A 22,384-nucleotide genomic window follows, 5' to 3' on the forward strand; every position below is an offset into this window, starting at 1 on the left:
CTGCTTGTGCAAATATGCTTTGTCCTGAGACAGGATTGTAATTGCTACTCACTTCACTTTATGTTTGATTATTAGAATGTTGTCCTGCACCTCAACAGCAAACGAATGTTACAGGGGGAATTACCAATATGATTTTGATTGCTCCTTGCCCTGTCTGAAGACAGATTTGTACAGCTTGAAAATGGGGGGCTGCATCTGTTTGAGCAATACATGGCTGTCACTAGACATGCAGCAATCGCCTTTCACTATGACTATGAATGGGGGGGAAGGAGCTGTAGTGTTTTGTTCCCCTCCCTTGATAAATTGCTGGGACAACAAACAACTACTCTCTGTGTGCAGTTACCCTTAAGCTGGATTTTTAAGCATAACCAGGGTTATTTCTGATTTCTGAGCTTGTTATAGCTCAACAATTTAGTGCAGGGACCTTTGCTCAGCATATGCAAAGCCAAAGAAGTGGGTTCACACTATCAGCAATGCTACATATGGGGGCTCTGATCACTTATTAGGGACATCAAAGTATCAGTGATTGAGTTAGAGTAGGGTGACCATATCACTTGAATATTTAGGTAAACGTCTAGAAATTCCATCTACGAAGGCTGAACCGATTGCACTTTATTTTAAATGCAATCAGTGCTACCCTGTAACATGTAATTATTAGATGTGTCCCTGAATTTGCAAGTGATCTGAAAAACCACAACAACCACCTTCCCAGCACATTAACACATTTGCCCAGCACAGGAACACAAGAATTTATTCAGATTCCCACTGCTCCTTTTAAAGGTTACATAAGCAAGAATGGTATGGTGAGGGGGGTGGAGGTAAATATCCCAGATAATTCCTAAACATATATGGGTAAATCAAAGCACACTGTAGCACAGGAACTTATGTTGACAAAAAGCAACTTGCACACAACTGCTTCACCCCTTTGCCCCCTGCTGGACAGGTACTGAATTTGCTTATGATGTAGGTTTCTGTACATGGTTTATTTATGTAGAGACAAACTTAACAAACCACTACACTTACAAACATAAAGAAGGCCACAATTTCACTAAACTAGTAATGACTGGCCAAAATTCAATAAACAAAAAAATAAAACTAATATTAAAATCATTTTTATATAGTTAACAAAAATATATATTCAAATTTTTTTTTTACAAACAGATTTATACAGTATATGAAATGGCGCATAGAAGCTTACAATCAGTAGGCCCCAATTGAGGATTCAGGAATATTAAGGGCATGCATATCTCGAGTCATGTTGGATTTTTCCTTGAGCGTTGATTGAAGCAACGTGTGCTCCACTACCCCAGTTCTTATATCCATCTGGACAATTTCATGTTTTAGCTTTGTTAATGCCTGCTTAATCTTTACCAGTGGTGCTGCAGGAAAAATGAAATAAATAAAATCAGTTTTACTCCTCTTCTTTAATACAAACAGACCAGCCTTGGCTACTTTTCTACTGAGTGCCCTACTGCCATCTTCAGTCACCTCCCAGCTATCTGCCTATGATTGTAGCACAGCACTAAACAAAGGTACTCCAGGGTGCTGTGCTATTTACAGAGGAGGTGCACCTGGCTAAAAAGTAAGTGTTTGTGGTCACTGGGGGAGTCTGCTAATGTACATTAGAAGTAGCTGCACCTGTATGTGTAAACACACACAAAACAGACAGCAAACAGGAGGCCAGGTTAGTAAATACTGCCAACAGCTGGCCTATGCTATACCAACTTGCAGAGAAGGTTATAAGAAAGTTAAGCTTTGTGTAACTTGCTACTTAATATTTAGTCCTGTTTGGGGAAATGATTTTTGGGTAAGTCATGTGCTTTTCCAGTTACACCAGATAAACAATAAACAAATAAAATAAAAAAAAGTCTCACCACCATCAGTCATGCTACTCCCCTTTTCTTCCATTTCCTGCTTTACTTTTTCTAATTCCTCTGTTATCTGACAATAAAGCACAAAGGAAATATGTAAAGTAGGAATGAAGTCATGATGACACTGCATCTGTTATTACTAAAGGAAATGCTTTACCTCAGCGAGGATTCTGGTTCTCTCAGTTACCCCTCCACTTGCTTGCTGGTATCTTTCTTTTGCCTAATAAAGGAAACCCGAAAATATAATTTTGCATGTAAAAATATTAACCCAACATTCATTTGTACAGTATCAATTACATATAAGCCAAATCACTTAAGATTATACAAAACATACACCCCTCTTTACCCTTGGTCTTTGTCTCTCATCAGTAACTGTTGTCTACAATCCTGTCTCTAAAAATAGAAAGGATACAGTTGAAAGACTCTTTTTCCAAGAGACTAACACTGTGTTATTCATGTCTGCAACTCACAATAAACAGAAATTCACCTAAGGCAAGCCTATGTTACAAGTAAAAATATAGCTAAAACATTGTGCGACGCCTTCAGTGAGTGCCACCATGCTGCAGCTACAATATACCCTGTTGTTCAACATAAGTCCTATGAACAGGGCTTGTTCTGAAGATATTTTTTGCCTCTTGATTCATTCATGAAAATCTTTTCTTAGTTCCTGAGCTAAACAGGGAAACTGAAGCTATTTCATGTTTAGTCATGGTGAGATATATAAGATTAACAGTATACAATTCCCTCTTTTCCACTTCATGTACCCATGGCCTTAGTGCATATTCTGTCAGGCTGAGAAGACTTGCATTCAGTGGGGCTGAATCCAGGGCATTCACACAGTGTAGTGGGGATACTGTGTAATGTAGTTTGTGAATGGTAGTAGCCTTCAAGGATAAAATCCCTTGGTACTGCATTAAGGACTTAAGTCTGCACTTCTTGAATTGAACAGTTTTTAATTTGTCTTTCTAAAGAAAAACAGAAGAACAATGAAGTGAGAATGTGAGGGTACCTCGCTCAGCTGAGCCTGTACAGATCGATACTCTTGCACCAGCTGCTCCAGTTGATTGTTGATGTACTTTTCACGGCTACTAACTTTCTCCAGTGCCTTGGCAACTTCATTGTGAAGTTTGTCAAGGTATCCCTGCAGTATAAACAAAAAAAAACCAAAAAAACAAAATCCATTACCCATCTATTATATAAAACTGCCAATAAAAAACATGGTTATTTCCCACTCAATAATGTGCTAATCTATAGGTTAAGTCAGTGAATTCCGTATTCCTGTTCTCTGTCAAAGTATTTTCCAGATTTACACAAACACACACAATATTATGGCTCACAAAATGTAGCTGTACAAAAGTTATGCCTGCTAATGTGGCTCTCGCTCATGAGCAGCAGGTTGCTCACCAACCCCTTGGATGCTGCTCGCAGGAGCCTCAAAGCAGGTGCTTATTTTTTAATTTCTGGCTTGGAGGAAAGTTTTGGTTGCATAAAAACAAAGTATAGACTGCCAGTCCACATGGGGCTACCAAATAGCAAAAACTGCCCTTTCTGGCACCCCAGGAACTGTTTTCAAGCTTGTGTTGTTCCCAAACTCTTTTTAACTTTGAATATGGGTCATAGGTAAAAAACCCTAAACAAAACTTTACCTTGGTTTCCTTTAAGGATGTGTCAATGCCATCTCTGTGCTGGTGCATCTGATCAACATGGACCCTCCAGTCCTATAAGCCAAAGATATAAATATGAATATAAATAAATGAAAAGTAAACCTAACTGGTAATTAGAATACTGACCAAATGATAATTACAAAAAGCAGGCCAATTGTGATTTTCTCAGCTACTGTTATGACGGTTATGAAATGGAGAAATTCAATCCATTACTGTTTAAGCTTGGTTAAAAAGTTTATAAAGTCACAGACACTAATCGCAGAGGTCAGACAGTGATAAGGTTATGTGATTTACACTACCATATATAGAGGCAGAAAATACAAACTTACAAAATGGCAGCACAGTGACCTAGTAGTTAGCATTGCTGCCTTAAATTATTCTGTGACTGTGTTTCCTCCAGCTGACCCTTCATTTCCTTACCACCGAATGGCTTAGTTGCTCGATAAACAGACCCTATTGTGTGCATATGCTTATTGTAGTAAACTTGACTGTAAGCTCCACTGCGGAAGGGAATAATGTGAGCACTGATCAACTCTGTAAAGTGCTGTGGAATAATAGAATGATGTCTAACAATGAGACCTTGTTGTCTGTCCTGATTGTGACTTTAAGCTGGGGCAGAACACGTTCCACTTCTAGGATCCATTCTGCTGCATCTGTGTTTGATTCCAAAATCTCTTCTGGTTTGGAAGATTCCTTTGTATTCTAAAGTAATACAGAAATAGGTTTATATGTGAAGTTACAAAAGGCCATTCAGCACTCAGTTTTAATGCATAACAAATTGGTATCTTGTGATGTTATACATTCTCCACAGAAATAAACATCTACTAGGTGGCACTATTCTCTTAAAACCTATAAAGAGTGCCTCATCTGAGAAAGTTCTACGGCAACTCAGTGAACATAGGTAAAGTTGTATGCACAATAACAGAATCTCCCCCATTAAAATCGATGTTAGTCTTACTTAGAAATATGGAACATGTTTTTTTGTTTTATTTGAATAAGTATCATAAGGATACAGACATATTATAACTAACTTCATCCCTATCGTGCCCAGAATCTTTCAGTTCTGTCTTGCTTTAGCCATGGTGGCAGTTGGTCTCCAGCAGAGCTTGGCAGCCCAATTTCCACCACTTATAAAGAAAACAGGGGCTAAAATTTTGAACCTGCACCTCAGTGTTTCACTCTTTGTGCTTCTTCACTATTAAAAGGCCTAAAGGGGAGCACTGCTTCTATCCTAGTAAATGAAGAACAAAGAGTCATCCCTAGGACATTGTATTCCTAGAATTAAGTGGATAATAAAATCATTTTAAAAGCCTATATATATCGTATATTTACATTCATGAAACAAAAATGTAACTTACCAGTTTCTGTGTTTGTGCTGAAAGAGCATTTAAATCAATAAAATGTTCCTGATCATTGTCAGAATCCTCTTCCTAAAAATGATACAGCTTTAGTTAACTTTTATACATGTATAGTACATAGACAACAAAATATGTGCATAAGCATCATTTCACATCACAAGTATATGTTTTAAATTTTCCATGGAAAACATCCAATGCCTTTACATAGTAAAAAAAAAAAAAAGTTATTCTTAAAAGGTACATTAAAGGGAACATGCATTTTTTAACCCTCTCTTAGCCAGTGCTCTTTCTAGGCCTGGCAGTTCTATTCAATGCTATAAGTGACCGCCATAACTAGAAACCTGCTTCCTAGTTCTTTACTGCTCTGCTAGGCGCCATGCCACTGGCATAGCATTAATTACCTTTTTTTAGTTGTGCCAACACAATGGGGCCGATTCACTCAAGTCCGAAAAAACGAGTGATATTTATAGCATGCGTTAAAAATATTATCACTTCTTATATTTTGAGAATTAAGGATCAATTCACTAAGAGGACACTTGTCAGAATTAAGAAGCGATGTAATTGTCGTTATTCTGGCAATGACATATTTTTAAGAGTTATTTTAAACCATGCAATATATTTATGCGTTATTTCGTAGCACGCGATATTAGCGCACGCTATTGCGCACGTAACCGTTACTTTCTGAAAACTACTGTTCTGAAAATTACCATTTCCCTGAAAACTGGAGGATGCATGACAAGTCCATTTTGTCACCACAGACAATCACCAGCTGCAATTTTGTTTAGTAACGCCTACTCGTGGGTGGCGTTAAGTTTCACAGTAATTATCGCCACATTTTATGCTTTTAATGCTTCAAATATGTTTGTGAATTACACGTTAGTATTATTTCTATTCAATAATTACCTCAATGCGATGGAAATAACGCTTTGCCATAATCAGGCTTTTTGCACATGCGATATGAGTAGTAACGAATGAAAAAAGACTTTGATGATTCGGTACTTAATTATCGAACACTTTTTAATGCACAAAACTATGCGTTACGTGTTAACCACCTTTAGTGAATCCGACCCAATATGTTATCAAACTGACTCCCTCATTTCTGAAAAATGACCATTACCTGCTCATGTATAGGGTCATGTTCTGACCCACAGTAGTTAGCAGTTGAAATTCCACATGATGTGGCCTGGGTCAAACAGTCAGAAAGGTGCAATCTGGGCATTCCCATGCATGGTCACATTTTGCAATGCCAGCAATCTTGCAGTGGGCAGAACCAGTGGATTCTTATGGAACAGAGAGCTACAAGATATTTAAACCTAGCTTAAACTAAAACTAGGATTGTTTCATATTTCTATCCCTATTATTTTTTACCAATTCTAACTGACTGTGCCTTTAGGGATACAAATTGCATTAAAATACAAAAGCCGTGCAGATACTCACAGCAATTTCATCTTCAATTTTGTTTAAAGTCAACTCAGCATCGTCCTCAATTACATTTTCTTCGTCTTGCTCTTCTGTTGGGTATGTAGGCCTATAATGATACAGAACATGGCAACGGACAGATTAGATACAATAAACATACTTATAAAAATCTTACACTGAGAACCCTACAAATATACTACTTTCTGCTTTCCCCTGCATCATTTACTTTATTTATCATCACTAACACCCCCTCTTAACAGGCACCAGCATATAATAATCTTTCTAATGTTAACTTACTTTATTTACTATTCTTTAAAATAATTTCTGAAACAAAATCAGGTAGTAGGCTATTACTGTGAATAAACAAACTATAACTATTATAATTATATTGTCATTTTAATGCTCTGGCACTCAGACCATGCAACATTTATCATCAGTTTACAAAGCACATATGAATTAGGGCCCCTACTTGTTAACATTTTGCGGAGTCATGGAGTGCTTCCACCAAAAAGCATGTGTAATATTATATTCTCTTTTCTCTGTGGATTATATAAAAACCTATTTAAATGCCCCTGCATCTGAAATCTTCCTGGGGTATGGTTATTTAACCAATGAAAGGTAAGATTTTTAAAAACCTATAATTAGGATGTAGCAGTGACATTCTAGAAACTTTTTCAGTTGTTCATGGGCTTCTTAAGTGGGGAGAGAAAGAAAGTATGTGCTCCAGAAACAGTGTCAAGAGCTCATGATGACAATATTAGTTTTTTAAACTCATGCAGGGTTTCGGGGAAAAAAAAAAAACTTTCATTGAGGTATTTTTCTACCAGCGGGCTTTCTTAAATAAGAAAAAGTTTGGCAGCTTTTAGGTGAAAAATACCTCAACTAATGAGGCCTTTTTGCCCCCGAAAGCCCTGTGAGTTCCTAAACTTACGCAGGGTTTCCTTTAAAGATTCCTCAAGCTGAATGGCTCAAACAATAATAAATCTGCCCCAGCCATTCTTGGCATAGCGGATTTTAAGAATGCAATTGGCTAGGTAATATACAGTGGCCAAATGTCATTCACCAAGATAACCTCTCTTATAGAACATAACATAGCTGTTAAAAATAAACATGCACATATAAATACAACAGTAGTTGCTGCTGAGCCAACATGCAAGGCCACTATCAGAGACAAAAGGAATGCCTGGAGAGTGTACAGTAGCTGTACAGGTTACACACACATACTGAATCTATAAAGGTCCAATCTAATGTACAATCTACAAACAATACTATCCAATAGAAAACATAACCAACCTCTTCCAGCTGAAGTGAATATGTTTTAAGACTTCCTCTGCAAAACAATCAAGCACATAGCACACTTGTTCTCCATACCCTGCCTTTAGCCTAGAAGGTGGAAAATCTACAGAATATCCCTGCAAAAAAAGCCAAAAAAAAATTATCAGATTAAAGACTCCAAAAAAAGCACAAAAGATGAAAATTAAAACTGAAAACTTACAAATGATCTTAACTCTGATAGAATATTGGAGATGGTGGCATTTGGGTCATCATACTCTTGTGGCTGATCAAAATGATGTCCAGCTTTACTTATAAGCCAAGCAGCAAGTGTGCAAAACATATAGAACTGCTCCCCAGGGTTTGTAGGTAAAGCAAAGTAGTGCCTGTTAATATAAAACAAACAGATTTTAGACTGTTGAATTAAGTTTGTAGAGCTGCAGTGGTCTTCTTCAGCAAACCTTTCTGGATAATGGGATTACGGATAATGGATCCTATACCTGTATATCAATATTTCTTTCTTACCTGGAAAGTGGTTTCATGTTTTGCTTTCTTAGAACCTCATCTTCATAACTGAGTAGCTTTAACTTGTCCAATAAATCCTCCATCATTAGAAAAGCTTGATATGCAGCACCAGGACCGCGATCATCATCCTCCACTCTTCTACTGTCCTCTGACATTGTTAAAGGTTTGCCAGCGGGGTGTTTGATTTCAAATTAAAGCGCACTTAAGAGAATTTAATATAGAAGAGATTATCTAAAATAAAAAGCATAAAATTAACATTAAATCAAACATTTTCTGTGCTGAGCTGTAACTCATGTTTTTCCCAGTTATTCCTTGTTTCATTATTTTGGAATATATTTAAATTTACACAGTTACATAGTTGAGTTGAAAATAAGACCAGAGTCCATCAAATTCTACCCATCCAATCGAACCCAGCACCCACAAACCTATACTGACCTATCTATACACTCACATACACAAACCATACATACCAACATCAATACTACTATGCTTGTGCAAGAACCCATCCAGGCCCCTTTTAAAGGCATTAACAGAATCTGCCATTACAACATCACTAGGAATGACATTCCACGACCTCCACCACCTACGCTGCTTCAAGTGGAAGCTCCGTTCCTCTAATCTAAAGGGGGAGGGGGGGCTCTGGTGCATTGATCTGTTATAATATTTACATCCCTGCCAGTGATCGGAACAATTAAAAGAAAGTTCGATTTATAATTCAGTGCCTGCTGGTCTTACTTTTTGTGGGTTTTGCTATATTTTGCTCTACAGTTCTCCAGTTTTATATTTAAACTGCTGGTTGCTATGATTATTTTCCTTTGCAATGAGGCATCTGTTTTTATGTCAAAATGAAGAATGAATATATGAGGGCCTATATGGAATTATAATTAATAAAAATAATTGTAATAATAAAAGCTATGTTCCTGCTTACCAACATCCACCTTTAGCAAGGGATACCCTGAAAATGTTTTATGCAAGTCTGCTTTGCATGTTGTGTATTATATTTGAGTATTTGTATATGCATTCCATATTAAAGGTGGTTGTTGGTAACTTACTTTAAAGAAAACTATACCCAAAGAATGAATACTTATCCAGACAGTTTATATTATGTCAAGTGACCTATTAAAGAATCTCACCAAACTGGAATATTATATATATATATATATATATATATATATATATATATATCAGTAAATATTGCCCTTTTACATCTTTCCCTTGATCCACCATTTTTGTAAAGGGCTGTGGGCTCCCTCAGAGATCACATGACCGGGAATAATGCAGCTCTAACTGTAACAGGAAGAAGTGTGGGAGTAAAAGGCAGAACTGTCCATTCATTGGCTGATGGGGCCTAGCAGTATGTGTGTCTTGGCTTGTTTGTGTGCACTGTGAATCCAATGATCCCAGGGGTGGCCTTTAATTCTTAAAATGGCAGTTTTCTATTTAGCATTACCCAATAGCACATACTACTAAAAAAGCTTACTTTTATGAAAAAGGTTTATTAGGATGAAACAGGGTTTTACATATGAGCTTGTTTATGCAATATATTTTTTATAAAGACCTACATTGTTTGGGGGTTTAATTTTCCTTTAAACTTAGTTGCCTTTTAAATGATTCAGTTAAGAAAAATGCTTTGTACAGAGGTTATGAAATTCTTGTAGCATACAACTAACAGTTACTTAGAATAAATATACACCTAGGGGCATATTTATTATAGTATCTAAGACGACATACTATAGCAACCAATCAGATCTTTACTTTTGTTCTCTAACACCCCAGTGATGTTGGCTTACACACTATAATATACATGGCCCCTAATGTGGAGCTGGAGGTATAATAGATGACCCTTCATCCTATACAAAGGATACTCAACCAACCCAAGTGGGACAAGGAGGGACATTCCAAAGGCAAAACCTCCCAGATATCACTCCAAGAGGAGGACATTTTTGGATACTGATGGAGAAAATGTGCCTTATATGATACACATATTTGCCACATAAAACAATGGGTTGATAAAACCAATGGCTCCATAGTTGGAGGGCCACAAGTCTTTAACCAGGCCTTCTGCCAAAAGCAGATGTGTGCGGGGCACTACCATGGGGTACAGGGGTACTGCAGAGAAGGTCCCTAAAGATAAACCCAACAACCAAATAGCCAGTGTCTGTGTACCTTCCATTACCTGTGGCTGGCTTCATATTGCAGTTATCTGTAGCGCTGCAATAAACCCATCTCCTGCATTCGGTAAGCGAGACCGATAAAACAAACCCCGTGGCCCTTGGTTACCATGGAGACGCGTCCCTCACGGCTAGCCCGGAACTAATACCGGGGCCACGGGAATATGACACGGACTATCAATCCCACATTACAATGCATTATGTAGCTGTGCGACTTCCTATCGCAAAGATGCTCTTTTGCGTACAAAAAATAAAAAGGCCCCGAGTTTGCGACAGTGATATACAAGCGTTGTATGTTAATATCGCCGGAGCGCTCCCTCACATACAATATTGATTTGCTTAATGTCTCGTCTAAATACCTGAGTGAGACCTCCCGGTGTCCTCACATTCCTCAAGGCTGAAGCGCTAATCCCTGGCAACCACTCGCTCCGCACTAACAAGGGGACCATCTGTGACATCACTTCCTGTCAGTACCAGGGATGTAGAATGTGGGCGGGGTTACTTACTCTAAGCTTTGGAACTGAGATGGTTACGGACAGGGTTTTGGATTCCGGTATCTAGGAGATCCTACATGTCTTTCAATTCTAGGAAACAATTGGCAAAAAGAAGGAATGCCTGAATTCAGCAACTGCATGTGTGACTTACATAAGCTAAACATCCAAGTCCTATAGGGATAAATCACTTTCATATGTAGGGACCCATCCGGTTAAGCTCCCTATGGTTTGTCCCCTACCTTTTCATGTATGTATGTGTGTATAACTTTATTTATAAAGCGCCACAAGGGTACGCAGCGCTGTACAGTCTTACAAAATTACACACAGGGAGGACGAGTGATATAATAAATAAATACAATAAATACATATATGTATATATATATATATAAGTGCCATGTGGTATGAGACACAGTAGGAAGGAGGTCCCTGCCCCATACAGGCACAAACATCTCTATTGTTGGGTAATAGCCCCTGTACTTGAGTTACAGTTCTAACCCTATTCTCTATAGGTTTAGTCAGGTTGACCACTCCCCCTGCAGACTGATATAGTGTCTGGCAGGAGGGTGCGGTTTCCTCTTTGGCTGCCTGTCTGCTTCCCATCAATAGCTCCATTGAGCCTGGAGACAGACACAGGCCCCAGTAAGCCACTTTCATTTGATATAAAGTTGGGCACGAGGTAAAGTTAGTCTCAGGACTAAAGTTAGTTTTAAGACTGTCATAGCACGCTCTAGGAGTGTGACTTAGTCAGGGCTACTTAGAAAGAGCAACTGTCGCTCCATCATAGGAGAATTTAGTGGGTTTAGCATATCCCAGGCTCTGTCTGCCTTGCTGTAGGGACCACAGATAAGACACAGGTATCAGGCTAATATTAACCCCTGAACCATCGTTGGCTCTAGGTATCCGGTCCAGTAAAGGGCATTCAACCTTGGGACTCCTACTAGTGCCTCATATGTAATCTCCATTGTGGTGCTGCGCTGTCTCTCTGCTTTACAACTATTATCACCCACTGTACCATTCTACCTTAACTGCTGTATTTACTGAACCCTGTGCTAATATCATCTGTTTTGGACTTTAAAGAGTTGTCTAGTTCATCTGCAAGAGCTCCTGGCGTCCTATTACTTAACACACTACACAGTACCAGTGGGAGTTGTAGTACAACAACATCGTGAAAGTTACCTTCCATTTAGCGAAGGCCCACTCCTTTGAAAGAGAGTCCTAATGTGCCCCATGCTCTAACCATAGCCTGGTGTTTAAAAGTGCTTTCCAGCAAAGTAGGGGTTACACATACATATGGTTGCAGCCTGTCTACTTTTCACCAATTGTGTTTGTTCTCAGGGATGTTCAGGTTTAAGCATTGGGAAACCCAAATAAAAATCCAGCCAATACCTGCCTCCAATGTCACAGCCCCACACCCCCCCTACATCTTGCCTCCACATGGCATGACCCATTCCCAATAGATCACCAATCCACCCCCACTGTCACTTCTTTGCACCCAATGTCATCAGTCTACTCACCTCCTTGTGTGTGTGTTTTTATTTTTTGTCAAGGCCAAAGGTGGCAAGCCTAAGGCATATAGTGCTGCACAGGAACTGTTTGGAGGTGTCCTTATGAGGGCAGCAGCATGTATTCTATCCTGTTGTAGGGAAAGAAATTCTGTCTGAAGATAAACAGCAACTGGGCAATTCTCAATTTTATTCTCACTTGCTTCATCTTTTGCCATACAGTTTTGCTGCAAATTTCCACAGTTTCCCGTGGGTGGAAAGTTTTGCGAAACCACACCAAAAATTCACTACGTGTTTAGTTTCGAGAGTGGAAAAGACACGAGTCATTTTATCCTTCCCTTCCACATCAACCAATGGGATCAGCAAGTTGTGGATTTCAGTTTATTGCTTTCCCTCTTCTGCTTGCCTGCTCACCGTGAGACCCAAGAATCCTTGTTAGAGCTATGTTTGTCTGTCTGTGTGCGCATCCCTTGTGGGTGCATGCTGCTGCTGAATTTTTTTTTTTTTTTTGCTGATTTAGATATATTTTTAGAGGGGGGGTTTAGTTTAATTCACAGCAACAGCAGCAGGCTTTGGCATTGGGTCGCCTGGCATACGCAGGGCTTTGCCAGATTTTTTTGCCTCCACTAGGCAACCAATGCAATCACAGCAAGCATTGGCAGTGGTAGATGACTCACTGTCATCTCCTGTGTGGCCCTGTTCCTGCCAGGATTCCCTCCAGTTAATTGCCTGTAAAGCATCTCTCTCCCACAGCCACCCCAAGTGCAGAGGCTCAATGTCTGCCTGGTAAAGCTTCTGGCAGTGCAATTGCTGCACTTTAGCCAGTTGATGACTTTGTGCTGCCCCTAACTGGCGGAACCCCAGCCACTATTATTTTGCCAGGAAGGCCATCCCTGCCCTCCATCAGTAGGTGGTGGACAATGTGTCCCTGTAACTGGACCACGCTAAAGGGGAAACTCCACACAGTTACTTCCTCCTCGGCTGCCACACTCCCAGGGCAAGGTAGTGACAAGCCACCTTGACAGCCTTGAGAAGCAGCAGCTTCCTAGTACATGGGAAGATTGATCCTCAAGGATCTGCCAATTATATTACAATAGTTACTAATATGTAATGTATGTACCACTCTTTTAATATTGCACAATATGATTCAAAACAAGTTTGTCTGTATATTAAGAACAGAAATTGTATATGTGTACGGGATGTCAAATGATATTAACTGGAAAACTGCTATAAGGAACTATACTGCCTGTATTCACTAATAAAAGGACCAAATCAAAATGTTCTCAACTCTTGTCGTCACAAGTGCTCAAATGACTCTAAACTGTTGTTGTCACAGGCCTAGTGATAGTACTGACCAAATTCTGCTGGCTCTAAGCACTATATTAAGTCACTTGCAATCGTACAAATAAGTCTCTTTAACAAGTGCTCAAATGCCTCTAAACTGTTGTCACAGGCATAGTAATTGTACTGATCAAGTCCTGTTGCCTCTAAGCGCTCTGTAGAGACACCTGCTATCACACTAATAAGTCTCTTTAAGGAGTGGTGCTGCTAAATTGTATTTGTATTGAAGGCTTTAATATCTGTTAAATTTGGCACCTGACGCGCTGCTTTAACATCATCACAGAGCTGAGGGTCATAGTCTGGAGTGACCTAAAGCAGACACATCCAGACCAGGTCTAGGCAGGGGCGCTGCGGCCATGAGGAGAGTTGGTGATGATTTTTGTGTGGCGGACCAGAGAAAAATAACTGGACCCTCTTCTTTATTTCATACATTCTGTGCTACTGTTTATGACATACACTCAACACCAATATTTTACTGTCCCATGTGAAAAGTAGGATCAGATGACCCCCTACAGAGTGTATAACAGTAGGTAAAAGTTATTTTTTTTTATTTTTGGTCATATGCTTTATAGTAGTCCCTTATAGTTTAAGTCATAGTTGGCAGCCTCATAAATGATGGCTAGTTTCCCATACAATGTCCAGTAGCACATTATAAGGGATGTGCATAATTCCAAAGCTGCATAATCATCAGCGCATTTTGTAATCATACAGTCTGGGCACACATGCAGATAGGCATATTGCACTGATCATCTGATAGATAGCCTGTGAGCTAATTATGAAGAAAACTATATGGTAACTATATTCCAACTTGGTTTTCTGTTATAGTTGATCAGCTATTTTGTGATAACATCAGAGTGGCCAGCCAAGTGCCAACCAATTACTTAAAACATATACATCAGGTCATTACTCTGCCAGGTAATGCGCATGACATTCTTTCCCTGACTAACTGCAATTTGGCCATCAAGGTGTGTGGACAAGTTACAAATATTTGGCAAGCCAAAAAACACTTGCGAGAATATGCCCTGCTATTGTCAATTCAGCCTACCTAGTGCCTGCACCCGAATGAAAGGAATATGCTCGGGTGCAGGCACATGTAGCTCATATTCGCCAAAAAAAACGCGAGACTTTGTATTTTCAGTGGATATCAGCTACATGTGCCTGCACCCGAGCATATTTCATCCAGTCAGCCACTGGTGCAACTAATTTACAAACACAGTACATTTTGTACAACCCGGATTCCAAAAAAGTTGGGACACTAAACAAATTGTGAATAAAAACTGATGATGCAAAAAAAACTGCAATGATGTGGAGGTGCCAACTTCTAATATTTTATTCAGAATAGAACATAAATCATGGAACAAAAGTTTAAACTGAGAAAATGTATCATTTTAAGGGAAAAATATGTTGATTCAGAATTTCATGGTGTCAACAAATCCCAAAAAAGTTGGGACAAGGCCATTTTCACCACTGTGTGGCATCTCCCCTTCTTCTTACAACACTCAACAGACGTCTGGGGACTGAGGAGACCAGTTTCTCAAGTTTAGGAATAGGAATGCTCTCCCATTCTTGTCTAATACAGGCCTCTAACTGTTCAATCGTCTTGGGCCTTCTTCTTTTGGCCCTCTTTATGATGCGCCAAATGTTCTCTATAGGTGAAAGATCTGGACTGCAGACTGGCCATTTCAGTACCCGGATCCTTCTCCTACGCAGCCATGATGTTGTGATTGATGTAGAATGTGGTCTGGCATTATCTTGTTGAAAAATGCAGGGTCTTCCCTGAAAGAGATGACGTCTGGATGGGAGCATATGTTGTTCTAGAACCTGAATATATTTTTCTGCATTGATGCTGCCTTTCCAGACATGCAAGCTGCCCATGCCACATGCACTCATGCAACCCCATACCAGCAGAGATGCAGGCTTCTGAACTGAGCGTTGATAACAACTTGGGTTGTCCTTGTCCTCTTTGGTCCGGATGACATGGCGTCCCAGATTTCCAAAAAGAACTTCGAATCGTGACTCGTCTGACCACAGAACCACAAGGCCACAGTCTTCCATTTTGCCACACTCAATTTTAAATGATCCCTGGCCCAGTGAAAATGCCTGAGCTTGTGGATCTTGCTTAGAAATGGCTTCTTCTTTGCACTGTAGAGTTTCAGCTGGCAACGGCGGATGGCACGGTGGATTGTGTTCACTGACAATGGTTTCTGGAAGTATTCCTGAGCCCATTCTGTGATTTCCTTTACAGTAGTATTCCTGTTTGTGGTGCAGTGTCGTTTAAGGGCCCGGAGATCATGGGCATCCAGTATGGTTTTACGGCCTTGACCCTTACGCACAGAGATTGTTCCAGATTCTCTGAATCTTCGGATGATGTTATGCACAGTTGATGATGATAGATGCAAAATCTTAGCAATTTTTCGCTGGGTAACACCTTTCTGATATTGCTCCACTATCTTTCTGCGCAACATTGTGGGAATTGGTGATCCTCTACCCATCTTGGCTTCTGAGAGACACTGCCACCATGAGAAGCTCTTTTTATACCCAATCATGTTGCCAATTGACCTAATTAGTGTTATTTGGTCTTCCAGCTCTTCGTTATGCTCAAATTTACTTTTTCCAGCCTCTTATTGCTACTTGTCCCAACTTTTTTGGATTTGTTGACACCATGAAATTCTGAATCAACATATTTTTCCCTTAAAATGTTACATTTTCTCAGTTTAAACTTTTGTTCCGTGATTTATGTTCTATTCTGAATAAAATATTAGAAGTTGGCACCTCCACATCATTGCGTTCAGTTTTTATTCACAATTTGTTTAGTGTCCCAACTTTTTTGGAATTCGGTTTGTACTTGGGCACTAACTCTGCCTTGCAACCAATCATATATTTGCCTGCATTGTTCTACCTGCAGCTGGCTAAAAACTACTAACTACAGATCAGTTGCTATGCTGCCCAGTTTTGATAAATGAGCCCCACCAAGTTTTACATATAAATAAAGGTCATTCAGTAAAAAAATAAAAGCTGAATAATGTATATCAAATAAAATGCAATGCAAAATCAGATTATCTTCATTAATATTTATTTTTTTTATTTCCATGTAGCATGAACCAGCACAGTGTATAGAAGCTTTCAGATGCATCTTTGGACTTCACTGTTTATTCCTCCTCACGGACCTGTACAAACAGATGAAAAGCTATTATCACAATAAAGGGTTTATTTGTGAATTTAGAATTGTGCTGCTTTGGTGGTATATTTCTACTTCAGAAATAGAAGATTTTGTCCACTGAAGTGTGTGAGATAGTCACTACAAACATTGCATTTACCCACTGTAAAATGCTTCAAGCTCCTTTTGCAGTTAAAATCCTCAGAGGATGCTAACACGGGTCATTTATATGCGAGGGGAAAGGTTGTGCTTGCATCTTAATAGTTTCAAATTATTACGATGGGATAAAATGAGAATGGGATCAGAAACTTTCTTATAGACAATAACAAGAACTGCTAAAGAAATACTAGAATTTTCAATGAATCGAGTGAGTGTAGGACTGGCCAGAGCAGGGATGATGCAGTCAGGTAGTGCTGGGCGGTATGACCAAAAATTTATATCATGGTATTTTTCAAAATTATATCGGTATCACGGTATTTGACGGTATTTTTTTTCCCCCATGCATGATTAGGTGACCACCCCAAACACCCGCCACCCGCACCCCCCCGCCACCCCAAACACCCCCCCATCCGCACGCAGCCCCCCCACCCCCCCATCCGCACGCACCCCCCCACCCCAAACACCCCCCCATCCGCACGCACCCCCCCCACCCCCCATCCGCACGCACCCCCCCCACCCCCACGCACCCCCCCACCCCAAACACCCCCCCATCCGCACACACACCCCCCACCCCACCCCAAACACCCCCCATCCCCTTCACATAAATATAACACCCCACCCCCCCCCAAACACAACCCCATCCCCTTCACATAAGTATAACCCACCCACCCCCACCCCAAACACCCCCCATCCCCTTCACATAAATATAACCCCCCACCCCACCCCCCCCAAACACAACCCCATCCCCTTCACATAAGTATAACCCACCCACCCCCACCCATCCCCTTCACATAAAATATAATTACTGGCCAGGAACCCCCCGACAGCTCACATTGGTATCCGACTCTGAATGCGTCCTAGTGATGGCGCTTTTGTAGAGTGTGCGCGCTGACGTCACGTGCGCGCGACGTCACGTGCGCGCTGACGTCACGTGCGCGCTGACGTCACGTGCGCACCCGGAAGTATTCAGCACACCGGTATGGGGGTATGTAGAAAATTCATATCGGTTTCAAAAAAAAAACCGGTGATCGGTTTTTACCGGTATACCGCCCAGCACTACAGTCAGGCATAATATAATACAATGTATGGACAAATAATTTAATTTAAAGGGAAAGCCATATTTGTGTAGCTTTATGCATAACATTTCTTAATTTATTAATATTAATATATTGATATAAGTGTGTGCTGAGGATCTCTTGTCTTTAAAATGTATATGCAATATATCGGCATGTTTCCCTTAATAAATTATTGTTGTTATGGTTTGTATATATTTTGATTTGGTGGGTTTTACCCTCTCTGTGACAGTGGTTGGCTCTTGTTACTCATTATCACATAAACAAACACAAAACATAGACCGGAAATCTACATCCCCTACACTACGGCCTTTTTATGACATAAAACTATATTTAGAACTTTTTGTAAAGCAGATATTATTATGCCACCCTGCACAGTATATCATGTAGTACTTTACCTTTCCAGCCACGTCCCTTGTTTTGCTCCTTAGCTTGTTCACTTGAGATTCAGCAATGTCTGCTCGCTCCTGAGCATCATCCAGCTCATGCTGCAGTTTTTTGTACTTTGACAAATACTGATTGGATTGTTCAGACTGTGGAAGCAATTACATAAATATTTATAACTTTCACAAATATTTCTCAGCTGAAGAAATAACATTTAACAACAACCAAACCAAACTGACACAGCTGAATCCATTAGTTGTTTGATTTAGCCACTGTTTTTCTGTTTATCCTATAAAGGTTTCCTCAAGAGGCAACTGCAGGCTTCGCAAAGTAGTCACACCGCCTATGTTTTCCCTCTGGCGATTTGTATTTTAGCCAGTGGACTAAACTATTTGAAGGAGATTTGTCGCCAGCAGAGGAGATTTATTGCAGACGACTAATCTCCTCTTGTCAGTGTCCTTAGAGATACTATATTTGGTGTGGCACTCACTGCTTCTTCAGCTTGATGCTTGTAGCTCTTCACTTTCAGCTGCAACTTATCAATCAGATCTTGCATCCGAATAAGATTTTTCTTGTCTTCCTCCCCCTGTTAAAAATAGTCCACAATTGTGCTACATTATTACAAAACACTACTATATAAATAAATTATAATGATGATATATTGGCTTTCTGTATAGTATATGCACATTTTCTTTAATGGCTATATATGCCTTCACTATATAGATACTGATTTTTCTAAAAAAAAAAAAAAAAACCACATAAAATGATTTAAAAGGCAAATGAATAAAAAAGCACCTGGTAAGTGAGTTCTTTGATTCGTCTTTCAAACTTGCGAAAGCCTTTCAGCGACTCGGAGTTCCGGCGCTGCTCTGATTCTAGTTCATTTTCCAGTTCACGTACCTATTGCAAAAAAATGGTTGTAGTATGTTCATATTAATGAATATCTTTTTATATAATTTGATTTCTTCTTCCATGTCATGTCTTCATTCATGCATTATGCCACAAAATCCAGAATGAAAATGGGTAAATTATAAAGTAGCCCAGATCACAAGAATGCCCGCAAGAGCAATAATCTACTGCATGTAGCACACAGTGGCCTTAGCTTAATATCAGATGTATCTCTGCTTTCAGACCTTCGGTAATGAAAAGAAAGGATAGCTTTTACTGAAACACATTTATATGATAATATACGATATTTAAAAAGTACAGTTGGATTTTTAAATGCAAAATTTATGTAAAGGTATTGCTTTTTAAATAGCTGTTACAGTAATTTAATTTTAATATTATTATAATAGGTGGCCTAGCTTATGCCTCTGATGTGGCATCTCATGCTAAATACTTTAGTTTGATTACCTGTAGCCACTCCTTGTTATCCTGGACAAGTCACATAATCTCCCATTAATATAACTTTTTTCGAAGGATGTCACTATTTTTTGTCAGACAGTGGTATGTGTGGTGTCATCATACTGCAAGTCTTTTTTACATTTAAGTAATGGCTATATATACACCCTAATGAACTTACAGTAAATACGTAATGAAACAGATTGGTCATACCCTGGATTCTAGCTTTTGTATTTGCTTTTTGCCTCCTTTCATAGCAATCTGCTCTGCTTCATCCAGTCTTTTTTGAAGGTCCTTAATTGTCTGCTCCATATTCTTTTTCATTCTCTCTAGGTGGGCGCTGGTATCCTGCTCTTTCTTCAGCTCCTCTGCCATCATAGCAGCCTAAAATAATGGCATGATAGACATATTATTAAACATGGAGATTTACAGTTTTCAGAATTATTTGTCCAGGGCTGACCTTACAACGTACTCTATTTTATGTGGTACCATGATACCGTGTTGCCATGTGGTACCATGTAATAAAGTTCCCCTGGAGGAAGAGTATCTGTCTTTTTACTTTTTTATGGAAAACCATGGACAATAGAAAATTAAAAGTAACTAAATGCAAAATCAATGGTGATTTGGCGATGACTCCTTTTATGGCTCAGCATGATTAGAGATCCAGTCTGGGTACTGAAAAGGGGATTATGAGGCTATGATATTTCAATACATATGGATACTGTCTTGCATATTCATTAGATAAGCACCATCTAATTTAAGTAGAATCCTTGTTTAAAATGTCTTCATAGATAGTGGCTGTAAGTGTATACTTACCATCAGCACGCAACTCCAAATATGAAGCACAAAAACTGGTTCAAACAGAGCCAAAACCCAAATTTTCTTTTTTTTAAAAAAAATTGGCTCTACTAGCACAGGGATGCTGCCCTCTCTGGACCCTCTTCGGTGCTAAAACTGTAAGTGCGGAATGGGAGAGAGGGGGCGGCATCAGGGTTGCTGCCTCATTTTCCTCTGGCATTAAGGCAGATGTTAAGTACAGAGACCCAAAATAGCCACAACTGGGATATTGGCAAAGGACACTTGTATGATCTCATTTTAACACCTTACATTGCGTTGGTGTGGAGGTACAGAACACAGAATAAACAAAATAGTAATGTCTTAAAACTGTATAGTTACATCAGTGATTGCTTTCTTAGCTTTGTCTTCAGCATTTCTGCATTCCTGAATGGACTCTTCCACTTCATTTTGCATGTGGCTAATATCAGTCTCTAGCTTCTTTTTCTGGTTGATCAGACTTGTGTTCTGTACCAAGAGAATATGGTGTCCTTTTAATGGTCACATTAAGTTATTTGTAAAGACAATCTAAAGAAAGAAGGTAATGTTTGCATAAATGCGGTGAAACATTTGGGTATGGTGAGCCCATTAACACAGGGATTTAGATGGATGGGCTTGCCAAAGTAAATGAGTAAATTAGTCCATTGTGGGGTGGCATGTAATAGGTATTGGACAATAAATAGTTAAATCTGTAGTACTGGGGATGTGTACCACAGAAAAAAAAAAGTATTTTTGTTGCTATGAGATGTTAATGTACAAAATAACTCCCAGGAGATACAGCAGGAGATCAAACTATCTAGCATGGTTAGATGTTGTTATTACTGGTAATAACTGGTAATAGTCATCTACCTCTGTATATAATATTCCAAAATCAACATACCTGAGAATGGAGCAGATTGACTCTTTCTGTAGATTCCAAAAGTTCCTGTTCTGACAGCTTCCGGGCACGTTCTGTCTGGTCTAGTGCTGCCCTCAGTTCATCAAGTTCTGACTGAAGAAGAGTATTTCTTCTCTCAATGACAGCAGCCTGTTCCTTCAGGTCCTCTGACAAGTGTATATAATCATCATATTGTACTTGTAGATCCTATTAACAAAAAAAACCTTCCCTTTATTGTTTATAAAAGGTTAGTTTAAAGTTGAGTTTACTTGTCATACCTTTTAAAATATTCTCTGTTGGCAGAGTTAGTACTGACAAAGCACATATTTTTAACATGATAAAAATTTGCAGTATATCTGTTTTTTACGGATAACAGATCTTTACATAATTTGGATCACCATACCTTAAAAATCATTTAAACATTAAACAAACCAAATAGGATTATTTTGCCTTCAGTAAGGATTAATTATATTTTAGCTGGGATCAAGTACAAGGTGCTGTTTTATTATTAGAGAGAAAAAGGAAATCATTTTTAAAAATGTTATACATTTGATTAAAATGGAGTCTATGGGAGATGGTCTTTCTGTAATTTGGAGCTTTCTGGATAATGGGTTTCCATATAACAGATCCTATACCTCTACTGAGATGATGTGAACTGACCACTGGAGTGATACATAGCTGGTAAAATGGAAGACTGTACATGCTTGTAGACTGCTTTTGACTTAACTGTTCATGTGATATTATATATCCTGTAGATTCTAAAGTAGAAGTCTGTCCATAGCATTAGAAAGTGATTCCTTAGAGACCTTAAATGTGTTACAGTGTATCTAAAAGTAGCTTTTCTCATATATTTTTACTGCTGTTTGACTAGGTGTTGGCAGAACCATTGCAATAATCCCATAGCTATTTCTTAGACAGTTTAGTACACTGAGCTAAAGTGGA

General features: G+C 39.2%; 2 protein-coding genes across 5 annotated transcripts in view; both read right to left on the reverse strand.

Annotated features, from left to right (window-relative positions):
- Window positions 1-962: 962 nt before the first annotated feature.
- Window positions 963-10,744, reverse strand: ift57 (intraflagellar transport 57). 4 transcript variants are annotated; one of them, XM_012956983.3, is made up of 12 exons: window positions 10,640-10,744; window positions 8,110-8,340; window positions 7,808-7,970; window positions 7,606-7,724; window positions 6,331-6,421; window positions 4,894-4,965; window positions 4,115-4,237; window positions 3,518-3,589; window positions 2,881-3,012; window positions 2,029-2,091; window positions 1,875-1,941; window positions 963-1,379 (listed from the first exon to the last, which is right to left on the reverse strand). In XM_012956983.3, exons 2-12 carry the CDS (start codon window positions 8,262-8,264, stop codon window positions 1,201-1,203), a joined length of 1,236 nt encoding a protein of 411 aa, XP_012812437.1. In that variant the 5' UTR covers window positions 8,265-8,340; window positions 10,640-10,744; the 3' UTR covers window positions 963-1,200. The 4 variants fall into 4 exon arrangements, with proteins under 4 accessions (XP_012812437.1, XP_012812438.1, XP_017946753.1 ...); XM_012956984.3 differs by having other exon boundaries at window positions 8,110-8,310; window positions 10,640-10,735; XM_018091264.2 differs by lacking the exon at window positions 10,640-10,744 and adding an exon at window positions 10,286-10,368.
- Window positions 10,745-16,670: 5,926 nt separating this feature from the next.
- myh15 (myosin heavy chain 15) overlaps window positions 16,671-22,384 on the reverse strand; it is a 39,030-nt gene continuing 33,316 nt past the window's right edge. Inside the window, exons 37-43 of the mRNA XM_002932286.5 lie at window positions 21,446-21,649; window positions 20,908-21,033; window positions 19,945-20,115; window positions 19,186-19,290; window positions 18,881-18,976; window positions 18,405-18,539; window positions 16,671-16,784 (exon numbers count right to left, since the gene is read on the reverse strand). Coding sequence (XP_002932332.2) covers window positions 16,767-16,784; window positions 18,405-18,539; window positions 18,881-18,976; window positions 19,186-19,290; window positions 19,945-20,115; window positions 20,908-21,033; window positions 21,446-21,649 — 855 coding nt within the window. The 3' untranslated portion in view covers window positions 16,671-16,766. The remainder of the gene's footprint in view (window positions 16,785-18,404; window positions 18,540-18,880; window positions 18,977-19,185; window positions 19,291-19,944; window positions 20,116-20,907; window positions 21,034-21,445; window positions 21,650-22,384) is intronic.

Source organism: Xenopus tropicalis, chromosome 2 (genome assembly GCF_000004195.4).
Source record: "Xenopus tropicalis strain Nigerian chromosome 2, UCB_Xtro_10.0, whole genome shotgun sequence".
In the NCBI taxonomy this organism is placed as follows: Eukaryota; Metazoa; Chordata; class Amphibia; order Anura; family Pipidae; genus Xenopus; species Xenopus tropicalis.

Bases quoted from the DNA above. Each gene is read 5' to 3' on its own strand.
- ift57 (XM_012956983.3), bottom strand. From the start codon at position 8,264: ATGTCAGAGGACAGTAGAAGAGTGGAGGATGATGATCGCGGTCCTGGT. The intron at 7,971-8,109 runs GTAAGAAAGAAA...TTATATTAACAG, and splicing joins AACATGAAACCACTTTCCAG to GCACTACTTTGCTTTACCTA. The intron at 3,013-3,517 runs GTAAAGTTTTGT...TTTATACTGCAG, and splicing joins CATCCTTAAAGGAAACCAAG to GGATACCTTGACAAACTTCA.